The sequence below is a fragment of the Trachypithecus francoisi genome, unplaced genomic scaffold (assembly GCF_009764315.1).
Source record: "Trachypithecus francoisi isolate TF-2019V2 unplaced genomic scaffold, Tfra_2.0 Contig01436, whole genome shotgun sequence".
In the NCBI taxonomy this organism is placed as follows: Eukaryota; Metazoa; Chordata; class Mammalia; order Primates; family Cercopithecidae; genus Trachypithecus; species Trachypithecus francoisi.
In genome coordinates this window covers 936660-954403 of record NW_022681430.1, presented here as the reverse complement: position 1 = coordinate 954403, position 17744 = coordinate 936660, and the positions used below count along the sequence as shown (strand labels likewise).

The following is a 17744-nucleotide window of genomic DNA, read 5'->3' as shown; positions in this document are numbered from 1 at the left end:
ACTCCTGCATTAGGATTTTCACATTAGTTGTTCCCTCTGCATCCTCTACCACCAGCCGTATGGATGGCTCTTTCTTTTAATTCACGTTTCATCTAGTCAAGGAGGCCTTTAATGACCATCTTTTTTTTTTGGAGATGAAGTCTTGCTTTTGTCTCCCCAGCTGGAGTGTGATGGTGCAATCTTGGCTCATTGCAACCTCTGCCTCCCGGCTTCAAGTGATTCTCCTGCCTCAGCCTCCTAAGTAGATGGAATTACAGGCACCTGCCACCAAGCCTGGCTAATTTTTGTATTTTTAGTAGAGATGGGGTGTCACCATGTTGGCCAGGCTGGTCTTGAACTCCTGACCTTAGGTGATCCACCTGCCTCGGCCCCCCAAAGTGCTGGGATTACAGGCGTGAGCCACCGTGCCAGGCCATGACCATCTAACCTAAATATTCTACCAGATCTGTCACTCACATCACCCTTTTGTTCTTTCTAGCGCTTATACCTATCTGATATTTTCTTAATTTTTGTTTTTAGTAACCATCTTTTTCCTTCCCTCTCCCGCTCCCCTTTGTAGGCTAAGCTTGTCTTTTTGCTTTACTACTTTTGAGTATTCTTGATCATGCATGTAGATGGAAGGAGGAATAGTAAGTGTTGGGAGCCTACCATATAATATGTACTCAGTAAATGTATTGAATGAATGAATTTGAAGATCATTTCTGCATATGAAGTTTAGGGCTTGTGCTTTCTTTTTTGTTCTAAGAGGACCAACCGTGCAAACTGCAGTAACTTTAGAAAGAAGCCTCTTTAGAAAGGAGATAAAACAATACCTTTCCCTTAAGAGAACGGATAAACTTCTCTTTTCCTCCTCCTGTCTCTTCTGGGAAAGGCCGAGGATGTTTAGAGTGGGATGTTTCAAAGGAATGCTTTATGGGCTGTCTTAGTCTGTTTTCTGTCTCTTATGACAGAATATTGGAAAGTGGGTAATTTATAAATAAAATAAACTTATTTCTTACAGTTATGTAGGCTGAGAAGTCTAAGGTTGAGGTGCTGTATCTGCCACATCTGTTGAGGGCCTTCTTGCTGGTGGAGACTGCAGAGTCCCAAGGCTATGTAGGGCATCACATGTCGAGGGCACTAAGCTCAGGTTTCTCTTCCTCTTCCTGTAAAGCCAGCAGTCCCACTTTCATCATAACCCATTAATTCATTAACCCATTAATCCATGAGTGGATTAATCCATTCATGAGGGCAGAGCCCACATAATCTAGTTACCTCTTCAAGGCTCCACCTCTCAATACTGCCACGCTGGGGATTAAGTTTCAAATTGAGTTTTGGAGGACACAAACATTCAAACCGTAGCAAGGGTTTATATTTGAAAAAAAAGAAAACTATTTTTTCCTTTCGTCTCTTCCTTCCTTCCTTCTTTTCTTTTCTTTTCTTTATTTTCTTTTCTTTCTTTTTGAAACGGAATTTTGCTCTTGTTGCCCAGGATGAGTGCAATGGTGTGATCTTGGCTCACTACAACCTCTACCTCCTGGGTTCAAGCGATTCTTCTGCCTCAGCCTTGTGAGTCCCTGGGATTACAGGCGCCTGCCACCACGCCCAGCTAATTTTGTTATTTTTAGTAGAGACGGGGTTTCACCATATTGGCCGGGCTGGTCTCAAACTCCTGAGCTCAGGTGATCCACCCGCCTCGGCCTCCCAAAGTGCTGGGATTATAGACGTGAGCCATCGTGCCCACCCTGTCTTTTTCTTTTGGGAGAGACATTTTTCATAAGGCTAAGACTAATTGAAGTCTGTCACTAAGAGGCTCTGAGGCTTTTGGGTGAAGAGTTTAGGTGGAGGCTTCTGCCTGGGAGATGGGTTTAACTCTGGAACACTAAGAGGAGCTAGGTTTGGTCTAAAAAGAGAAGCTGAGAACAATCTGAATAGGCTTGTTCTAGGTGATCAGGTCTTGGGGAGAAAGGTAAAAGGTCCAATAACCACAAGTCTTGGATTTTTCTGAAATTTATTTCAAATTGTCAGACCACATGCTTTGACTTTTATTTGTTTATTTTTCTTTGAGGCGGTGTCTCACTCTGTTGCCCAGGCTGGAGTTCAGTGTCAGGATCTAAGCTCACTGCAACCTCCGCCTCCTAGGTTCAAGTGATTCTCTCGCCTCAGCCTCCCAAGAAGCTGGGACCACAGGTGCATGCTATCACACCTGACTAATGTTTGTGTTTCTAGTGGAAATGGGGTTTCACCATGTTGGCCAGGTTGGTCTCAAACTCCTGACCTCAGGTGATCCGCCCACCTTGGCCTCCCAAAGTTCTAGGATTACAGGAGTGAGCCACATGCCCGGCCTTAAAATTTTTTTATAGAGAAAAGTCTATGTTGTGCAGCCTGGTCTCAAATTCCTGATCTCAAGTGATCATGCTGCCTCGGCCTCCCATTGTGTTGGGATTACAGCTATGAAACACTGTGCCCGACCATCCAGCCATGTTTTTATATGCCTTCAATCAAATGATTTTTAAAATTTTTAAAATTTTTTTTGAGATGGAGTCTCGCTCTGTCACCCAGGCTGGAGTGCAGTGGTGTGATCTTGGCTTACTGCAACCTCTGCCTCCTGGGTTCAAGTGACTCTTGTGCCTCAGCCTCCTGAGTAGCTGAGAGTACAGGCTTATGCCACCATGCCCAGCTAAGCCTGACTTTTGATTGAGAAAAAATATGATCACCAAAGGAAGAAACACCTGAAGGCAGAGGCCTGATTGTATGTAAAGAAAATGTAGGCACTGATGTTATTCCCAGTTATGCCTGGGTGTGGCTGTTCTGAGGGATAACAGTTAAGCCTCGGAATAAAAATAGACCTGAATTTATTCACCTACTAGTTATGTCACCTTGGGTAAATTATTAATCTTTTTTTTTTTTTTTTTTTGAGATGGAGTCTCACTCTGTCCCCCAGGCTGGAGTTCAGTGGTGTGACCTCAGCTTACTGCAACCTCCGCCTCCCAGTCTCCCAGGTTCAAGTGATTCTCCCACCTTAGCCTTCTGAGTAGCTGGGATTGCAGGCATGCACCACCATGCCCAGCTAATTTTTATATTTTTGTAGAGACGGGGTTTTGCCATGTTGGCCAGGCTGTTCTTGAACTCCTGACCTCCGGTGATCTGCCCACCTCAGCCTCCCAAAGTGCTGGGATTATAGGCGTGAGTCACCGTGACCAGCCATTATTGATCATTTCTAAGATTCCTTATCTGAAAAATGAGAAGAATGATAGCTTACATCTTTTAGGATTATTATGAGGATTAACTGATAAGACATGTAAAATTCTTATCTAGATGCCTACATAGACTAAATGATCAGGGAATGCTAGTTAGTGTAAACATCATCACCAGATGATGAGGAAATTCTCTCAATACACAAATTTTTAAAATTAATTTTAAAATCTGGCTAGGTGCAGTGGCTCATGCATGTAATTCTTGTGCTTTGGGAGGCCAACAGGGAGGACCCCTTAAGACCAGGAGTTTGAGACCAGCCTGGGCAACATAACAAGACCCCAACTCTACAGAATATTTTTTTAAAAATTGGCATCCTGTGGGTGTTTAAGAATATGTCCCACTGTATATTTTTCTTCTATAAGCAGGAAACAGGATATAGGAAGAGGTGGGATAAGAAATACCTGTGTAGCAAGATCATTGTTTTTCTTTCTTTTTATTTTTTTTTAAATTGTAGCTCTGAGGCATTTTATTATAAAAACTTAGTACTCATATACATAAACTAATATGAACTTAAAAATTCATCATACATTTACTTCATTTTTTTAGCTTGACCTTTTAGTAAATCTTTAGCTTCATTGATTTTGGCTGCTATATAAGGAGATCCTCCTTTGTCAGAATGATTTAAAAGCATAATTCGTCGATGAGCATCTCTTATTTTCCCTTTATTGGCAGTAGGGCTTACACCTAGTATTAATGCTGCTTCCCGTTTTGTCATTTTGGGTTCAAACCCACCTCTATAATAGCCACCACTGAAGGCAGATTTTGGTAGGCTTTGAAAAACTTGTTTTACTTGAGGCTCCATATGCTTCATGGCTTGCAAAACATAACGGCCTGCAAATCCTGCAGCAGCAATGGTCAGTCCAACTGCTACCACTGTACTGGCCATGGCTCCGGCTGCACTCCCTTGCTTCCACCGGGAGCACGGCTCATCCCAGCTCAGAGGGCACGGCCAACACCTGCACGCCTTTACCAGAGAGCGATGCAACCCCCAACCTCAAGCACCAAGATCATTGTTTTTCTAGAAGCATGGGCTTAACACAACTAATTTGACTCCTGACATTAAGTGGGAAAGAGAGAAGAAAATCTATACTTAGGTGTAGATTCTAGACCATTCCATCTACTGGACAATCTCATCCACATGTCAGTATTAGCTTTGGATTTCATACATTGACCTTTACTGCTTTACAGTTTATTAAAAATGCTTTATTGGGCTGGGCACAGTGGCTCACGCCTGTAATCCCAACACTTTGGGAGGCCAAGTTGGGTGGATCACTTGAGGCCAGGAGTTCGAGACCAGCCTGGCCAACATGGCGAAACCCTGTCTCTACTAGAAATACAAAAATTTGCCAGGTGTGATGGTACATGCCTGTAATCCCAGCTACTCCGGGGGCTGAGGCATGAGAATTGCTTGAACCTGGGAGGGGAATGTTGCAGTGAGTCTAGATCGAGTCATTGCACTCCAGCCTGGGCTATGGAGCAAGACTGTCTCCAACAACAACAAAAAAGTGCTTTCGGCTGGGTGCTGTGGCTCACGCCTATAGTCCCAGCATTTTGGGAGGCTGAGGCGGGAGGACTACTCGAGCCCAGGAATTTGAGACCAGCCTGGGCAACCTAGTGAGACTTCGTCCCTACAAACAAAAAAGGCAGGAGGATTTTTTTTTTCTTGAGCCTTGGAGTCAAGACTGCAATGAGCCACGATCATGCTGCTATACTCCCCGCTGGGATACAGGAATAAGAAGACCCTGTCTCAAAAAAAAAAAAAAAAAAAAAAAAGATGCTTTAATGCACACTTATATGATTTTAATTATTTAGGCAGCTGTTAATGTTATCTCCATTTTATTCCAGAGGAAACAAAGACTGAGAAATTGAGAACATGGGTTTTATTTATTTATTTATTTATTTACTTACTTATTTTTTTTTAAATTTAAAAAACATAAGATCTCTCTCTGTTGCCCAGGCTGGTCTTGAACTCCTGGGCTTAAGCAAGCTCCGCCTCCCGGATTCATGCCATTCTCCCACCTCAGCCTCCCAAGTAGCTGGGACTACAGGCGCCTGCCACCACGCCTGGCTAATTTTTTGTATTTTTAGTAGAGATGGGGTTTCACCATGTTAGCCAGGATGGTCTCGATCTCCTGACCTTGTGATCCACCGGCCTTGGCCTCCCAAAGTGCTGAGATTACAGGCGCCAGCCACCGCGCCCGGCCAAACATGGGTTTTAGAGCTAGATTGCCTGGGTTGGAATCCTGTCTTCTCTACTTGCCAACATTATAGCCCAGGACAAGTTACTTTAGCCTCAGAATCCTCGTCTGTGAAATGGGGATGATGCAGGTACTTAACTCTTAGAGTTGTACAAAATTATTCTTCATGTAAATAAAGTACACATCATTGCAACTAATATGAGTTCAATAAATATTGGTTATTGTTAATCACCTAGGGACAGGCAGCTAGTAAGTGGTAGTGCTAGTATCTGCATTTAGATATTAGATTTTATATCCCATGTCCTTTTTACACTTCACCTCCATAATATAATGTTAATACCTGTTACTGTGATGATATCATGATCTGTTAGCAGCATTAGGGCAAGTGGTCTAATTTATTTTTTCAAAAGTGGTAGGAGATTCATCTAAAGTATCTCTTTTAGGACAGTTGGCACATGTATCTATTTCTCAGCTTCCTCAAGAAGAGAATAGATATGACTTCAGATTACAGCTATGCCAAAAACCTGTAGATTTTGCTTCAGTTGGTTAGAGCAAGGGACTGAGGATACCAGTCTGCAACACGACAAGACAGAAATAGCACATATTAAATTGAACCATTGGGAGACTTGTAGTATAGTTGAAAAGGCTTGCTTCCTAATGAATTGGAAGACCTGAATTCTAATCTTGGACTCACTTATTAGTTGTGTCTTGTAACATCTCTGAGCCTGGATTTTCACATCTTTAAGATGGGGATCCCAACAGTCATCCTAAGTGCTGTCGCCTGCTCACATAGTCCCTTTGTAGAAATTCGGAAAAAAGAGGCTAGGTGTGGTGGCTCACGCCTATAATCCCACCACTTTAGGATGCCGAGGTGAGTGGATCACCTGAGGTCAGGAGTTCGAGACCAGCCTGGCCAACATAGTGAAACCCTGTCTCTACTAAAAATACAGCCAGACGTCGTGGTGGGCACCTGTAATCCCAGCTACTTGGGAGGCTGAGGCAGAAGAATTCCTTGAACCCAGGAGGTAGAGGTTACAGTGAGCTGAGATCACGCCATTGTACTCCAGCCTAAGTGCAGAGCGAGACTCTGTCCCCCCCCCCAAAAAAAAAAACAGAAAAAGGGACCCCTCCCTTTGGACACATGCAGCTTTACAGTAAGGTTTATGAACTTGGTGAGAAGAGCATGCTCTAAATTTCCATCTTCACTAGCCTTCTTGGCTAGCCTTCTGGTACACTGAACAAACTGCAGAAGTGAATGTGAGGGTCCTGTCTATACTGTCTTCACTGCACAGGGCTGTTAACATCAAGTGAGATAATAAAGGTGAAGGAGTTAGATAAAGTCTAATGCCTCTGTGAATGTAAGACACTGATATTACACAAATACTACTTGGTTTCAGATACTAGAATCCAAGGGCAACCTGCGTAGACATATTGACTCTTGCCCTTTTTTTTTTTTTTCCTGATAATCCCTGTGACTCATCAGCTTGTACAGAACCTACTAGCTGCTGGCTGTTAAAGTAGAGGTTGTAGCAAACAAAGGTTTTCTCCATTACTTCAAGCCTGGACCAGCCTTGCTCACTGGATCTCTGAAGACTAAAATTAGTACTTTTGATGAATAATCATCTTAAAAACAGTCAACTGGCCGGGCGCAGTGGCTCACGCTTGTAATCCCAGCACTTTGGGAGGCCAAGGTGGGTGGATCACCTGAGGTCAGGAGTTCGAGACCAGCCTGGCCAACATGGCGAAACCCTGTCTTTACTGAAAATACAAAAATTAGCTAGGTGTGGTGGTGTGTGCCTGTAATCCCAGCTACTCGAGAGGCTGAAGCAGGATAATTGCTTGAGCCCAGGAGGTAGAGTAAGCCGAGATAGTGCGCCATTGCACTCCAGCTTGGGCAACAGAGCAGGACTCAGTCTCAAAAAGAAGAAGAAAAAAAAAAATAGTCAAGAAATTATCTTGAAGACAAATGATGATGATGATGATGATTATTATTATTTTGGGATGGAGTTTTGCTCTTGTTGCCCAGGCTGGATTGCAGTGGTGTGATCTTGGCTCACTGCAACCTCTGCTTCCCGGGTTCAAGTGATTCTCCTGTCTCAGCCTCCTGAGTAGCTGAGATTACAGGTGCATGCCATCACACCTGGCTAATTTTTGTATTTTTAGTAGAGACGGGGTTTCATCATATTGGTCAGGCTGGTCTCAAACTCCTGACCTCGGGTAATCTGCCCGCCTCTGCCTCCCAAAGTGCTGGGATTGTACAGGCAGGAGTCACCACGCCCTGCCAGAAGACATATGATTTTAGGATACCCTGCAGTAAGACTGGGTCTTGCCCATCAGTGGAATTCAGAATTATTTGGTTATAGCTTATCTCTGGTTTTCAGGGAAAGGTCATTACATAAAAGCTTTGTGTCAGTGGGAGAAAGAAAAGTTGCTGAATCACAATTTGCCCTCTTAACACACCTTTGGAGTCCAAGCTATCTCCTGGGCTTCATGGATCAAGTAGGACAAGAGGACTTGCTTGTGTGAGGAGCCAAAAGACAGCTGTAGAGTCAAGCAGAACTGAAATTAGGTCCTAGTTCTGCCATGAGTTTTGTGACAGTGGGCAGGTAAGTCACTTAAGTTTATGTTTTGTCATCTGCAACTGGGGACAGGAACAGTGTTTACCTCACAGATTTCTTGTGTGGGTTAAATGAATTAATATGTGGAAAGTACCTAGCATTGTATCAGTATTTGCCACATAAACATTAGCTGCAGTTGTTACTAAGCTCTATGCAAGATATTATACTGGCTCTGAGAAAGAAAAAAAGATAAGTTGCAGTGCCTGGCCTCGAGAAGCTTACAGTTCTAGTTTGGGAATTAACATAATTATATGCCAGAACAGGTAAACAGAAACGTAAAGCAATGAATATGTGGTACAGATAGATGATATATATATCTATGTCTATTTTGAAACGGAGTTTCACTCTTCTTGACTAGGCTGGAGTGCAATGGCGTGATCTTGGCTCACTGCAACCTCCAGCTCCTGGGTTCAAGTGATTCTCCTGCCTCATCCTCCCTAGTAGCTGGGATTACAGGCATGTGCCACCACGCCTCGCTAATTTTGTATTTTTAGTAGAGACGGGATTTCTCCATGTTGATTAGGCTGGTCTCACGTGAGCCACCACGCCCGGTCATAGATGATATTGTTAGGAGGTAGGGTTTGAGCAGGGCTCTAAAGAAATGACAGAATGGCTGGGCGTGGTGACTCATACCTGTAATCCCAGTACTTTGGGAGGCTGAGGCTGGTGAATCACTTGAGGTCAGGAGTTTAAGACCAGCCTGGCCAACATGGTGAAACCCCATGTCTACTAAAAATACAAAAATCAGCCAGGTATGGTGGTGTGTACCTGTAATCCCCACTACTCAGGAATCTGAGGCAGGAGAATTGCTCAAACCCGGGAGGTAGAGGTTGCAGTGAGCCGAGATTGCGCCACTGCACTCCACCCTGGGTAACAGAGTTAGACTCTGTCTCAAAATAAAAAAAAAAAAGGAAAGAAGGAAAGGGCCAGGCGGTGGCTTGTGCCTGTAATCCCAGCACTTTGGGAGGCTGAGGCAGGCGAATCACGAGGTCAAGAGATCGAGACCATCCTGGCTAACATGGCTAACATCTCTACTAAAAATACAAAAAAATTATCTGAGCATGGTGGCGAGCACCTGTAGTTCCAGCTACTCAGGAGGCTGAGTCAAGAGACTCTTTAAAAATATATATATGTGTGTGTGTGTATATATATATATGTATATAAAATATCTAATCTAGTGAACATTTTTTGACCTAAGAGGAACACAAGTACATGAAATATGTATATAAATATTAGTTCAAAAAATATAATTGAAGTCTGGAAACTGAGCATAGATGAAGGCTGCTTATCTTTTTCTCCTATTCCTATGGAATATGCACACGTGTATATACTTGTGTCATATACTGAAAAGGAATCTACAGCTAACAAACATCAGCTGTAAGTAATTTATCTGCACTATTTCATTATCATGTGATGGTATGATGAAGAAGAATGACAAAGTATTAAATATATTAGGATGTTGGCCAGGCATGGTGGCTCATGCCTATAATCCCAGCACTTTGGGAGGCTGAGGAGGGTGGATCACCTGAGGTCAGGAGTTCAAGACCAGCCTGGCCAACATGACAAAATCCCATCTTTACTAAAAATACAAAAATTAGCTAGGCGTGGTGGTAGGCACCTTTAATCCCAGCTACTCAGGAGGCTGAGGCAGGATAATCGCATGAACCCGGGAGGCGGAGGTTGCAGTGAGCCGAGATGGCATACCATTGCACTCCAGCCTGGGTGACAGAGCGAGACTTGGTCTCAGAAAAAAAGAAAAAATATATATATATTAGGATGTTAAAAGGGACTTAATATTATTTGGCATATTGAAAGAGTTGAAAGACTGGGCACGATGGCTCACGCCTGTAATCCCAGCACTTTGGTAGGCTGAGGTGGGCAGATCACCTGAGGTCAGGAGTTCGAGACCAGCCTGGCCAACATGGGGAAACCCCATCTCTACTGAAAATACAAAAATTAGCTGGGCTTGGTGGTGGGCGCCTGTGATCCCAGCTATTCAGGAGGCTGAGGCAGGAGAATCGCTTGAACCCAGGAGGCAGAGGTTTCAGTGAGCTGAGATTGTACCGCTGCACTCCAGCCTGGATGACAGGAGTGAAACTCTGTCTCAAAGAAAAAAAAGAGTTGAGGTCCTTTTCTACATTATTACATTATCAGGAACCAGATTCTGTTTTTTAATACTCTTTATATGTTGTTTTTATATAGAAGCTAATTTCCAATGGAAGTATAAACTGCTGCAAGCTTTCTAAAGCAAATTTTTGGCAAGGTGGTTCACGCCTGTAATCCCAGCACTTTGGGAGGTCAAGGCAGGAGGATTGCTTGAGCCCAGGAGTTTGAAACCAGCCTGGGCAACATGGCAAAACTCTATCTGTACTACAAATACAAAAAATTAGCTGGGTGTGGTGGCCCAAGCCTATAATCCCAGCTGCTTGGGGGACTGAGGCAGGAGGATCCCTTGAGTCTGCGAGGTTGAGGCTGCAGTGAGCTCTGATGGTGCCACTGCACTCCAGCCTGGGAGACAGGGACCCTGCCTCAAAAAAAAAAAATAAAATAAAAATAAAAATAATAAAAAATAAATAAATACAATAAAATAATTTGTTAATATGTATCAAAAACAATGTTATGCCTTCCAATTGAGCAATTTCTTCTTTAGAAATATGGCTCAAGGAAACAATCAATTTGGAAAATAGTGAAAACTTGGAGACAAATTAAATATCCTCCAACAGGAGAAAGGTAAATTATACTGAATTTCAATATGGAATGTCTTCGTAAACATTAAACTTTGTATTATTAAGCATAGGGTTTTTGGAACACATTTTATGGCAATAGAATCCATATAACTTCTCTTTGTCTAATGTTAAAGAAGTGCTTGACATTTCAACAAATTGGGATAAAAGGTATCTGTTCTTTGATTTGATAAACAAACTTTTATCCAGCATCTCTATGTTTGAGGCCCAGTACCTGGGTTACAAAGATGAATATAGTCCCAACCCTGCAGGTCTTCTAGGAAAGGCAGATGTGTAAACAAATAATTACGCTGAAATATGAAGAATAAATACTGTAATAGAGATATATGTATATTACAAAGTTGTATAAAGGAAGGAATCAGCAGTTCTGCTTACATGGTCAAGGAAAGCTTCAAAGAATGGACATTTGAGTTAGGTTGGCATGACTGGGAAGAGTACGTGTAGAAGAGTTAAGTTTGGGCTGGACACAGTGGCTCATGCCTGTAATCCCAGTACTTTGAGAGGCTGAGGTGGGCGGATCACGAGATCAAGAGATCGAGATCATCCTGGCCAACATGGTGAAACCCCCATCTATTAAAATACAAAAATTAGCTGGGTGTGGTGGCACACACCTGTAGTCCCAGCTACTCAGGAGGCTGAGGCAGGAGAATCACTTGAACCCGGGAGACGGAGGTTGCAATGAGCCGAGATGCGCCACTGCACTCCAGCCGGGCAACAGAGTGAGATTGTCTCAAAAACAAAAAACAAAACAACAACAACAACAAAAATAAACAAAGAGGTTTGTATTTTATCCTCATGGTAAGGGAAAAGTTATTAGAGAGTTTTAGGAAGGGGCATAACGTGGTAAAACTATGTTTGAATGATTACTCGGGATTTAGTATGGAGGCCACATTTGGAAGAATACTAGATGAGAGACATTAGGAGATCACTGCTGTAGTTCAGGTACAGTATTATACTGGTTGTGAATGAAGATGAGGGGATGTCAGTCAGAAATTTAGGAGGCAGGATTAATAAGTTTTATCAACCAGTTAGACTTGTCTCTCAGGGAGAAGGGGAAGAATCATGTCCAGGTTCCTAACTTGTGTGACTACATTGATGGAGGTGCCATTAAGTAGGATAAGTTAACCAAATATAAATGTGCAAGCAAATTTATGGGAGAAGAGGTGCTAATAGAATCCTTTGATAGAGAAATAGTTAAATAGCAGTCTGTAGCTTAGTAAAAACATTTCATCCGGAGACCTAAATAGTGGTGAACTTTATGAATATAACATTGATTAAGGAGAGTGTGCAGAATTAGGAAAAGCCTGGGAGAGACTGTATTTAGGGGGCAGAAGATTGAGAAGAAACATTAAGAGATAAGTAAAGATACAGGAGAGCAGTATCTTAAATGAAAATGGAATAGTGTTGTATTAGTTTGCTACTGTTGTGTAACAAATCATCACAAGTTTAATGGCTTAAAACAACATTTATTAACAGTTCCGTAGGTCAGACGTGTGGTGCACCATGGTTAGGTTCTTTGTTCAGGGTGTTAATCAGCTGAAATTAAGATGGTGGCCAGGCTGAGTTCTCATCTAGAAGCTCTTGGGAGAAATCCTTCTTCAAGTGCCTTCTTCTTGTTGGAAGAATTGCAGTTATAGGATGTAGGTTCCTTTTTAGCTTCTAGCCTGGAATCTTGGGGAGGCATCTTATAATTGTTTTTATCAGAAGTGTTTTATGAAGAATGCACAAATAAAATAGGACTTGAAAAGTATGAGTTGGTCATTGGTGACTTTGGTAAGGTCAGTACCAAGAGTGATTTATGTAGAATGGTAGGGGCAGAAGCCAGACTGCAGTAAGTTGGGGAGTTAACTGGAAGTAAGGAAGTTAACTAAGACCTAGAGGTTTCTTTCAAATAGCCTGCCAGGAATGGGAATGAGAGTTGGGAATAACTAAATTAATTAGCTAGGTCTCAAGGAAGATAGAAGGAATGGGTTCTAGACCACAGATGGAGGGATTAATTGTGGTCTTGTAGGGAGACTCAGCTTCCTCTGAGAAAGGAAAGGGAATATGGAAGGGAATACAGATAAGTTTGTAAGGGAGGGCTTGTTGGTGGGCAATGGGGAAATAGGAGATATTACTACCTAATAGCCTCCGTATTCTCTTCGGAGTTACAGACAAGAGAACCTGGTACAGCAGCGCATGCCTTTAATCCCAACACTTTGGGAGGCCAAGGCAGGAGGATAACTGGAGGCCAGGCATTTGAGACCAGCCTGGGCGATGTGGCAGCACTCTATTGCCAGAAAATAAATAAATAAATAAATAAACAAACAAACACATAAAAATAAAATAAAATAAAAGTACGGAAAAGGGGAAAAAAAATGAGCTGGGTGTGGTGGTGTATGCCGGTGGTCCTAGGTACTTGGGAGACTGAGGTGGGGGGATCTCTTGAGCCAAGGAGATCAAGGCTACAGTGAGGGCTATGATCATGCCACCGAACTCTGGCATGGGTGACTGAGCAAGACTCTGTCTCTATAAAAAGAAAAATGTTACAGACAAACTCTATAAAAAAGGGAGGTAAAATTGGAATTGCTACTTCATGGCTAGGAGGCCCTTCATAAAATTATGGAATGAATGAAACAAATTAACCCAAGACTAACAGAGAGGTGAGAAACATAAAAAAACCCAAGGTGCTCTACATATTGTCCACTAAGCCACATCTGGCTCACCTGGCTACCTTTCTGCTCCCTTTCCTCTTGTTCTGTTCTCAAACTTAGTCATGTCTGGAATTACTTAACAGATCCTCACTCAGAAGATGTGGACTTCCTGCAATTTCCTGCATGTGAATTGCCTTAGCTTTTAACAATTTTAAAAGCTTTTTAGGTTACCTAGGGAATATCGAATAATTGACCAAAGTTATTTGAATTTTTCTTTTCTTATGCTGTGAGCTCTTTGTAGTCAAGGAACTTTGCATCTTTTTTTTTTTTTTTTTTTTAAGGCAGGGTCTCACTCTGTTGCCCAGGCTGGGGTGCATTGACACAATCAATGGCTCACTGCAGCCTCAACTTCCTGGGCTCAAGCAGTCCTCCCACCTTAGCCTCCTGAGTACCTGGGACCACAGGTGCACATCACCATGCTGAGCTAATTTTTAAATTTTTTGTAGAGATGAGGTCTCACTATATTGCCTAGGCTGTTGGGCTCAAGTGATTCTCCTACTTCAGCCTCCCAAAGTGCTGGGATTACAGGCATAAGCTACCATGCCTGGCCACAGAATTTTGAGTCTTTTCAAACCCATATCTTTACGTTTAGTGCCTCTAGTACAGGCCTGGCACATAGGGAACCCCTAGTTTATTTCCTTAGCTTAGATGACACAGACTTAAGGCTCTCCCTCCTATTTGGCCAGATCATACTATTTTTTTCTCTTTACCTTTACAAATATGTGTTTTGTAAACTTTAATAAAATTTTTTGAGGCAGAGTCTCACTGTCACCCAGGCTGTAGTGCAGTGGCACAATCACAGCTCACTGCAGCCTCAAACTTCCTGGGGTTAGGTGGCGATTCCACCTCAGCCTCTGAAGTAGCTGGGACTATAGTCACATGCCACCATGCCTGGCTAATTTTTCTATTTGTGTCTTTGTAAACTTTATGGAAGTGCTGTATAACATGTACAGAAAATTACACAAAAAATGTTTAGTTTTCTGAATTTTCTTTTCTTTTCTTTTTTGTTTTGAGACAGAGTCTTGCTCTCTTGCCAGGCTTCAGTGTGGTGGCGCGATCTCGGCTCACTGCAACCTCCACCTCCTGAGTTCAAGCAGTTCTCCTGCCTCAGCCTCCTGAGTAGCTGGGACAACAGGCGTGCACCACCACACCCGGATAATTTTTGTATTTTTAGTAGAGATGGCATTTCACCATGTTGGCCAGGATGGTCTCTATCTCTTGACCTTGTGATCTGCCCGCCTCAGCCTCCCAAAGTGCTGGGATTACAGGTGTGAGCTACTGTGCCCAGCCTAATTTTCTGAATTTTCAAAGTGAACACCCAGTTCAACAAACAGAATAAGTATGTCACCAGGATTACTGAAGTCTCCTTTTGTGTTCCCTAGCAATCATTATTTCCCTGTAAAGGTGATTACTATCTTGACTTCTAATACCATAAATTAGTTTTATTATAACTTTAAGTTGGAGGTTGCAGTGAGCTGTCGTCACACCACTGCACTCCAGCCTAGGCAACAGAGCGAGACCTTGTCTCAAAAAAAAAGGAACTTTAACTGGAATCATATAGTATATATGTGTATATTTTTTTGCATCAGGCATTTCACTCAGCATTGCATTCATGCAATTTATGCATGCTGTTTTATACAGGTGGAATCAGGCCAGGCACAGTGGCTCACGCATGTAATCTCAGTACTTTGGGAGGCCGAGGTGGGAGGATCACTTGAACTCAGGAATTTGAGATGAGCCTCGGTAACATGGCAAAACCCTCATCTCTACAAAAACATACAAAAATTAGCCAGGCGTGGTGGCAGGCACCTGTAGTCCCAGCTACAAAAAATAAAAATAAAGAATGTTGGCATCTATTCATTATCTTTGCCTTATCATATTCCATTATATGAGTCCCTCACAAATTTATTTATCCATTTATTATAGATGGATATATGGGTTGTTTTCAGGTTTAGCTATTATGAATAATGCTGCTTCGAATATATCTTTTGATGAACATGTCTGCATTTCTATTGGGTGTGTATCTAAAGGCTAAATTGCTGGGTCATAAGGTTTGTGAATGTTTAGCTTTAATAGATACTGCTAAATGATTTTGCATTGTGATTGTATAGTTATACCAAATTATGCTTTCACCAGCATTGTTTGAAAAATTGGTTGCTTAAAAAAAGAGGAAGTTTCTCCCATCCTAATGCTTGGTATTGTCTGCCTTTTCCAGTTTTAGCCACTCTGGTTTTATTCTGCCTTTTTTTGTTTTTGTTGATTAGTGGGGTAGAGTACCTTTTCATATGCTTTTTGGTCATTTGAATATCTTTTGGTGAAGTCTTTTGCCTGTTCTTGGGAGGATATTTACTCTTATTGATTTGTAGGAGTCCTTTATATATTCTGGTTACAAGTCTTTTGTTGAAAATATATATATATATAGAGAGAGAGAGAGAGAGAGCATATATTTTCTCCCATTCTGTGAGTTTTTATTCTAATACTGTCTTACTTATGGTTACTGGTTTTGTGACTTCTTTTTTTTTTTTTCTTTTTGAGATGGAGTCTCGCTCTGTCACCCAGGCTGGAGTGCAGTGGCGTGATCTCGTCTCACTGCAACCTCTGCCTCCTGGGTTCAAGCTATTCTCATGCCTCAGTCTCCTGAGTAGCTGGGATTATAGGCACCCACCACCACACCCAGCCTTTTTTTCTTTCTGATGGTGTCCCATTCCAGGATGTGACTTGTTTAAGAAATTGTTGATTCTCCCAGGTTTTCTTTTAAGGGCTTTTTGTTTATATTTTACAATTAGGCCTACAATCCATCTGGAATTGATTTTTGTATATGGTTTTGTAAGTGAAAAGGTCTCTTTTTTGCTATATGGATATTCAGTTGACTCCAATACCCTTTATTGAAAAGACCATCTTTTCGTTACGGCATCATCTTTCATTACTGTTACTGTTTTTGGAATTCTGGGGCTCATACATAGATCCACCTATTTCTAAACTTTTAATTTTGTTCTGTTTATTTGCTTATCCTGTTCCAATAACCACACCTACAGGTCTTGATATCTGATAAGTCCTCTAGGTTTGTTTGTTGCCACCTAGATTACCTTGACATTTTTGGCCCTTCGTATATAAATTTAATTTAAATTCAACAAATATTTACTGAATTCCTATTTCTTTTTTTTTTAAGAGTCTTTTTTTTTTTTTTTTTTTTGAGACGGAGTCTCGCTCTGTCACTCAGGCTGGAGTGCAGTGGCCGGATCTCAGCTCACTGCAAGCTCCGCGTCCCGGGTTTACGCCATTCTCCTGCCTCAGCCTCCGGAGTAGCTGGGATTACAGGTGCCCGCCACCTTGCCCGGCTAATTTTTTTTGTATTTTTTAGTAGAGACGGGGTTTCACCGTGTTAGCCAGGATGGTCTTGATCTTGTGACCTCGTGATCCGCCCGTCTCGGCCTCCCAAAGTGCTGGGATTACAGGCTTGAGCCACCGCGCCCGGCCCTGAATTCCTATTTCTTATGTGGTAGGCACAGTGATAGGTGTTGCAAATATAGCTGTCAATAAGATAAGCTTGGTTTTTTCTTTATAGTTGGGAAAGCAACTCATGTAGGATGAGAAGAGGGCCTGGGATGAAGTCCAGAGGAACTCAGTATTTAAAGTCAGTTAGCAAAGAAGACAGAGAGAGAGAGAGTGTACAATCCCACATGTTAGAAAACCAAGAAAGGACAGCATGAAGGAAGGAGGAAAAGGGAAGAAGGTACAGTCATGTGTTGCTTACCGACAAAGGGGATACTTTCTGAGAAATGCATTGTTAGGTGATTTTGTTGTTGTGTCAGTTGTCATAAAGTGTACTTACACAAACCTAGATGGTATAGCCTACTACACACATAGGCTATATAGTACAGCCTTTTGCTTCTAGCCTAGAAACCTGTACAGCATGTTACCCTACAGAATGCTGTAGGCAGTTGTAACACAATGGTAGGTATTTGTATATCTAAACTTCAGAAGGGTATAGTAAAAATACAGTATAGGCTGGACATGGTGGCTCATGCCTGTAATCTTAGCATTTTGGGAGGCTGAGGCGAGCGGATTGCCTGAGCTCAGGAGTTCAAGACTAACTTGGGCAACATAGTGAAACCCCATCTCTACTAAAAATACAAAAAAAATTAGCTGTGTGTGGTGGCAGGTGCCTGTAGTCCCAGCTACTTGGGAGGCTGAGGCACAAGAATTGCTTGAACCTGGGAGGCGGAGGTTGCAGTGAGCCGTGATTGTGCCCCT

The 17744-nt window shown here is 42.3% G+C and overlaps 2 protein-coding genes across 3 annotated transcripts in view; one reads left to right on the top strand and one right to left on the bottom strand.

Moving 5' to 3' along the window:
* The window catches only part of CPEB3 (cytoplasmic polyadenylation element binding protein 3), a 255676-nt gene that overhangs the window by 21409 nt on the left and 216523 nt on the right, over positions 1–17744 (top strand). The window lies entirely within an intron of this gene.
* On the bottom strand, positions 3678–4236 carry LOC117091730 (mitochondrial import inner membrane translocase subunit TIM14-like). Its single transcript, XM_033224446.1, has one exon. It carries the CDS (start codon positions 4121–4123, stop codon positions 3767–3769), a length of 357 nt encoding a protein of 118 aa, XP_033080337.1. The 5' UTR covers positions 4124–4236; the 3' UTR covers positions 3678–3766.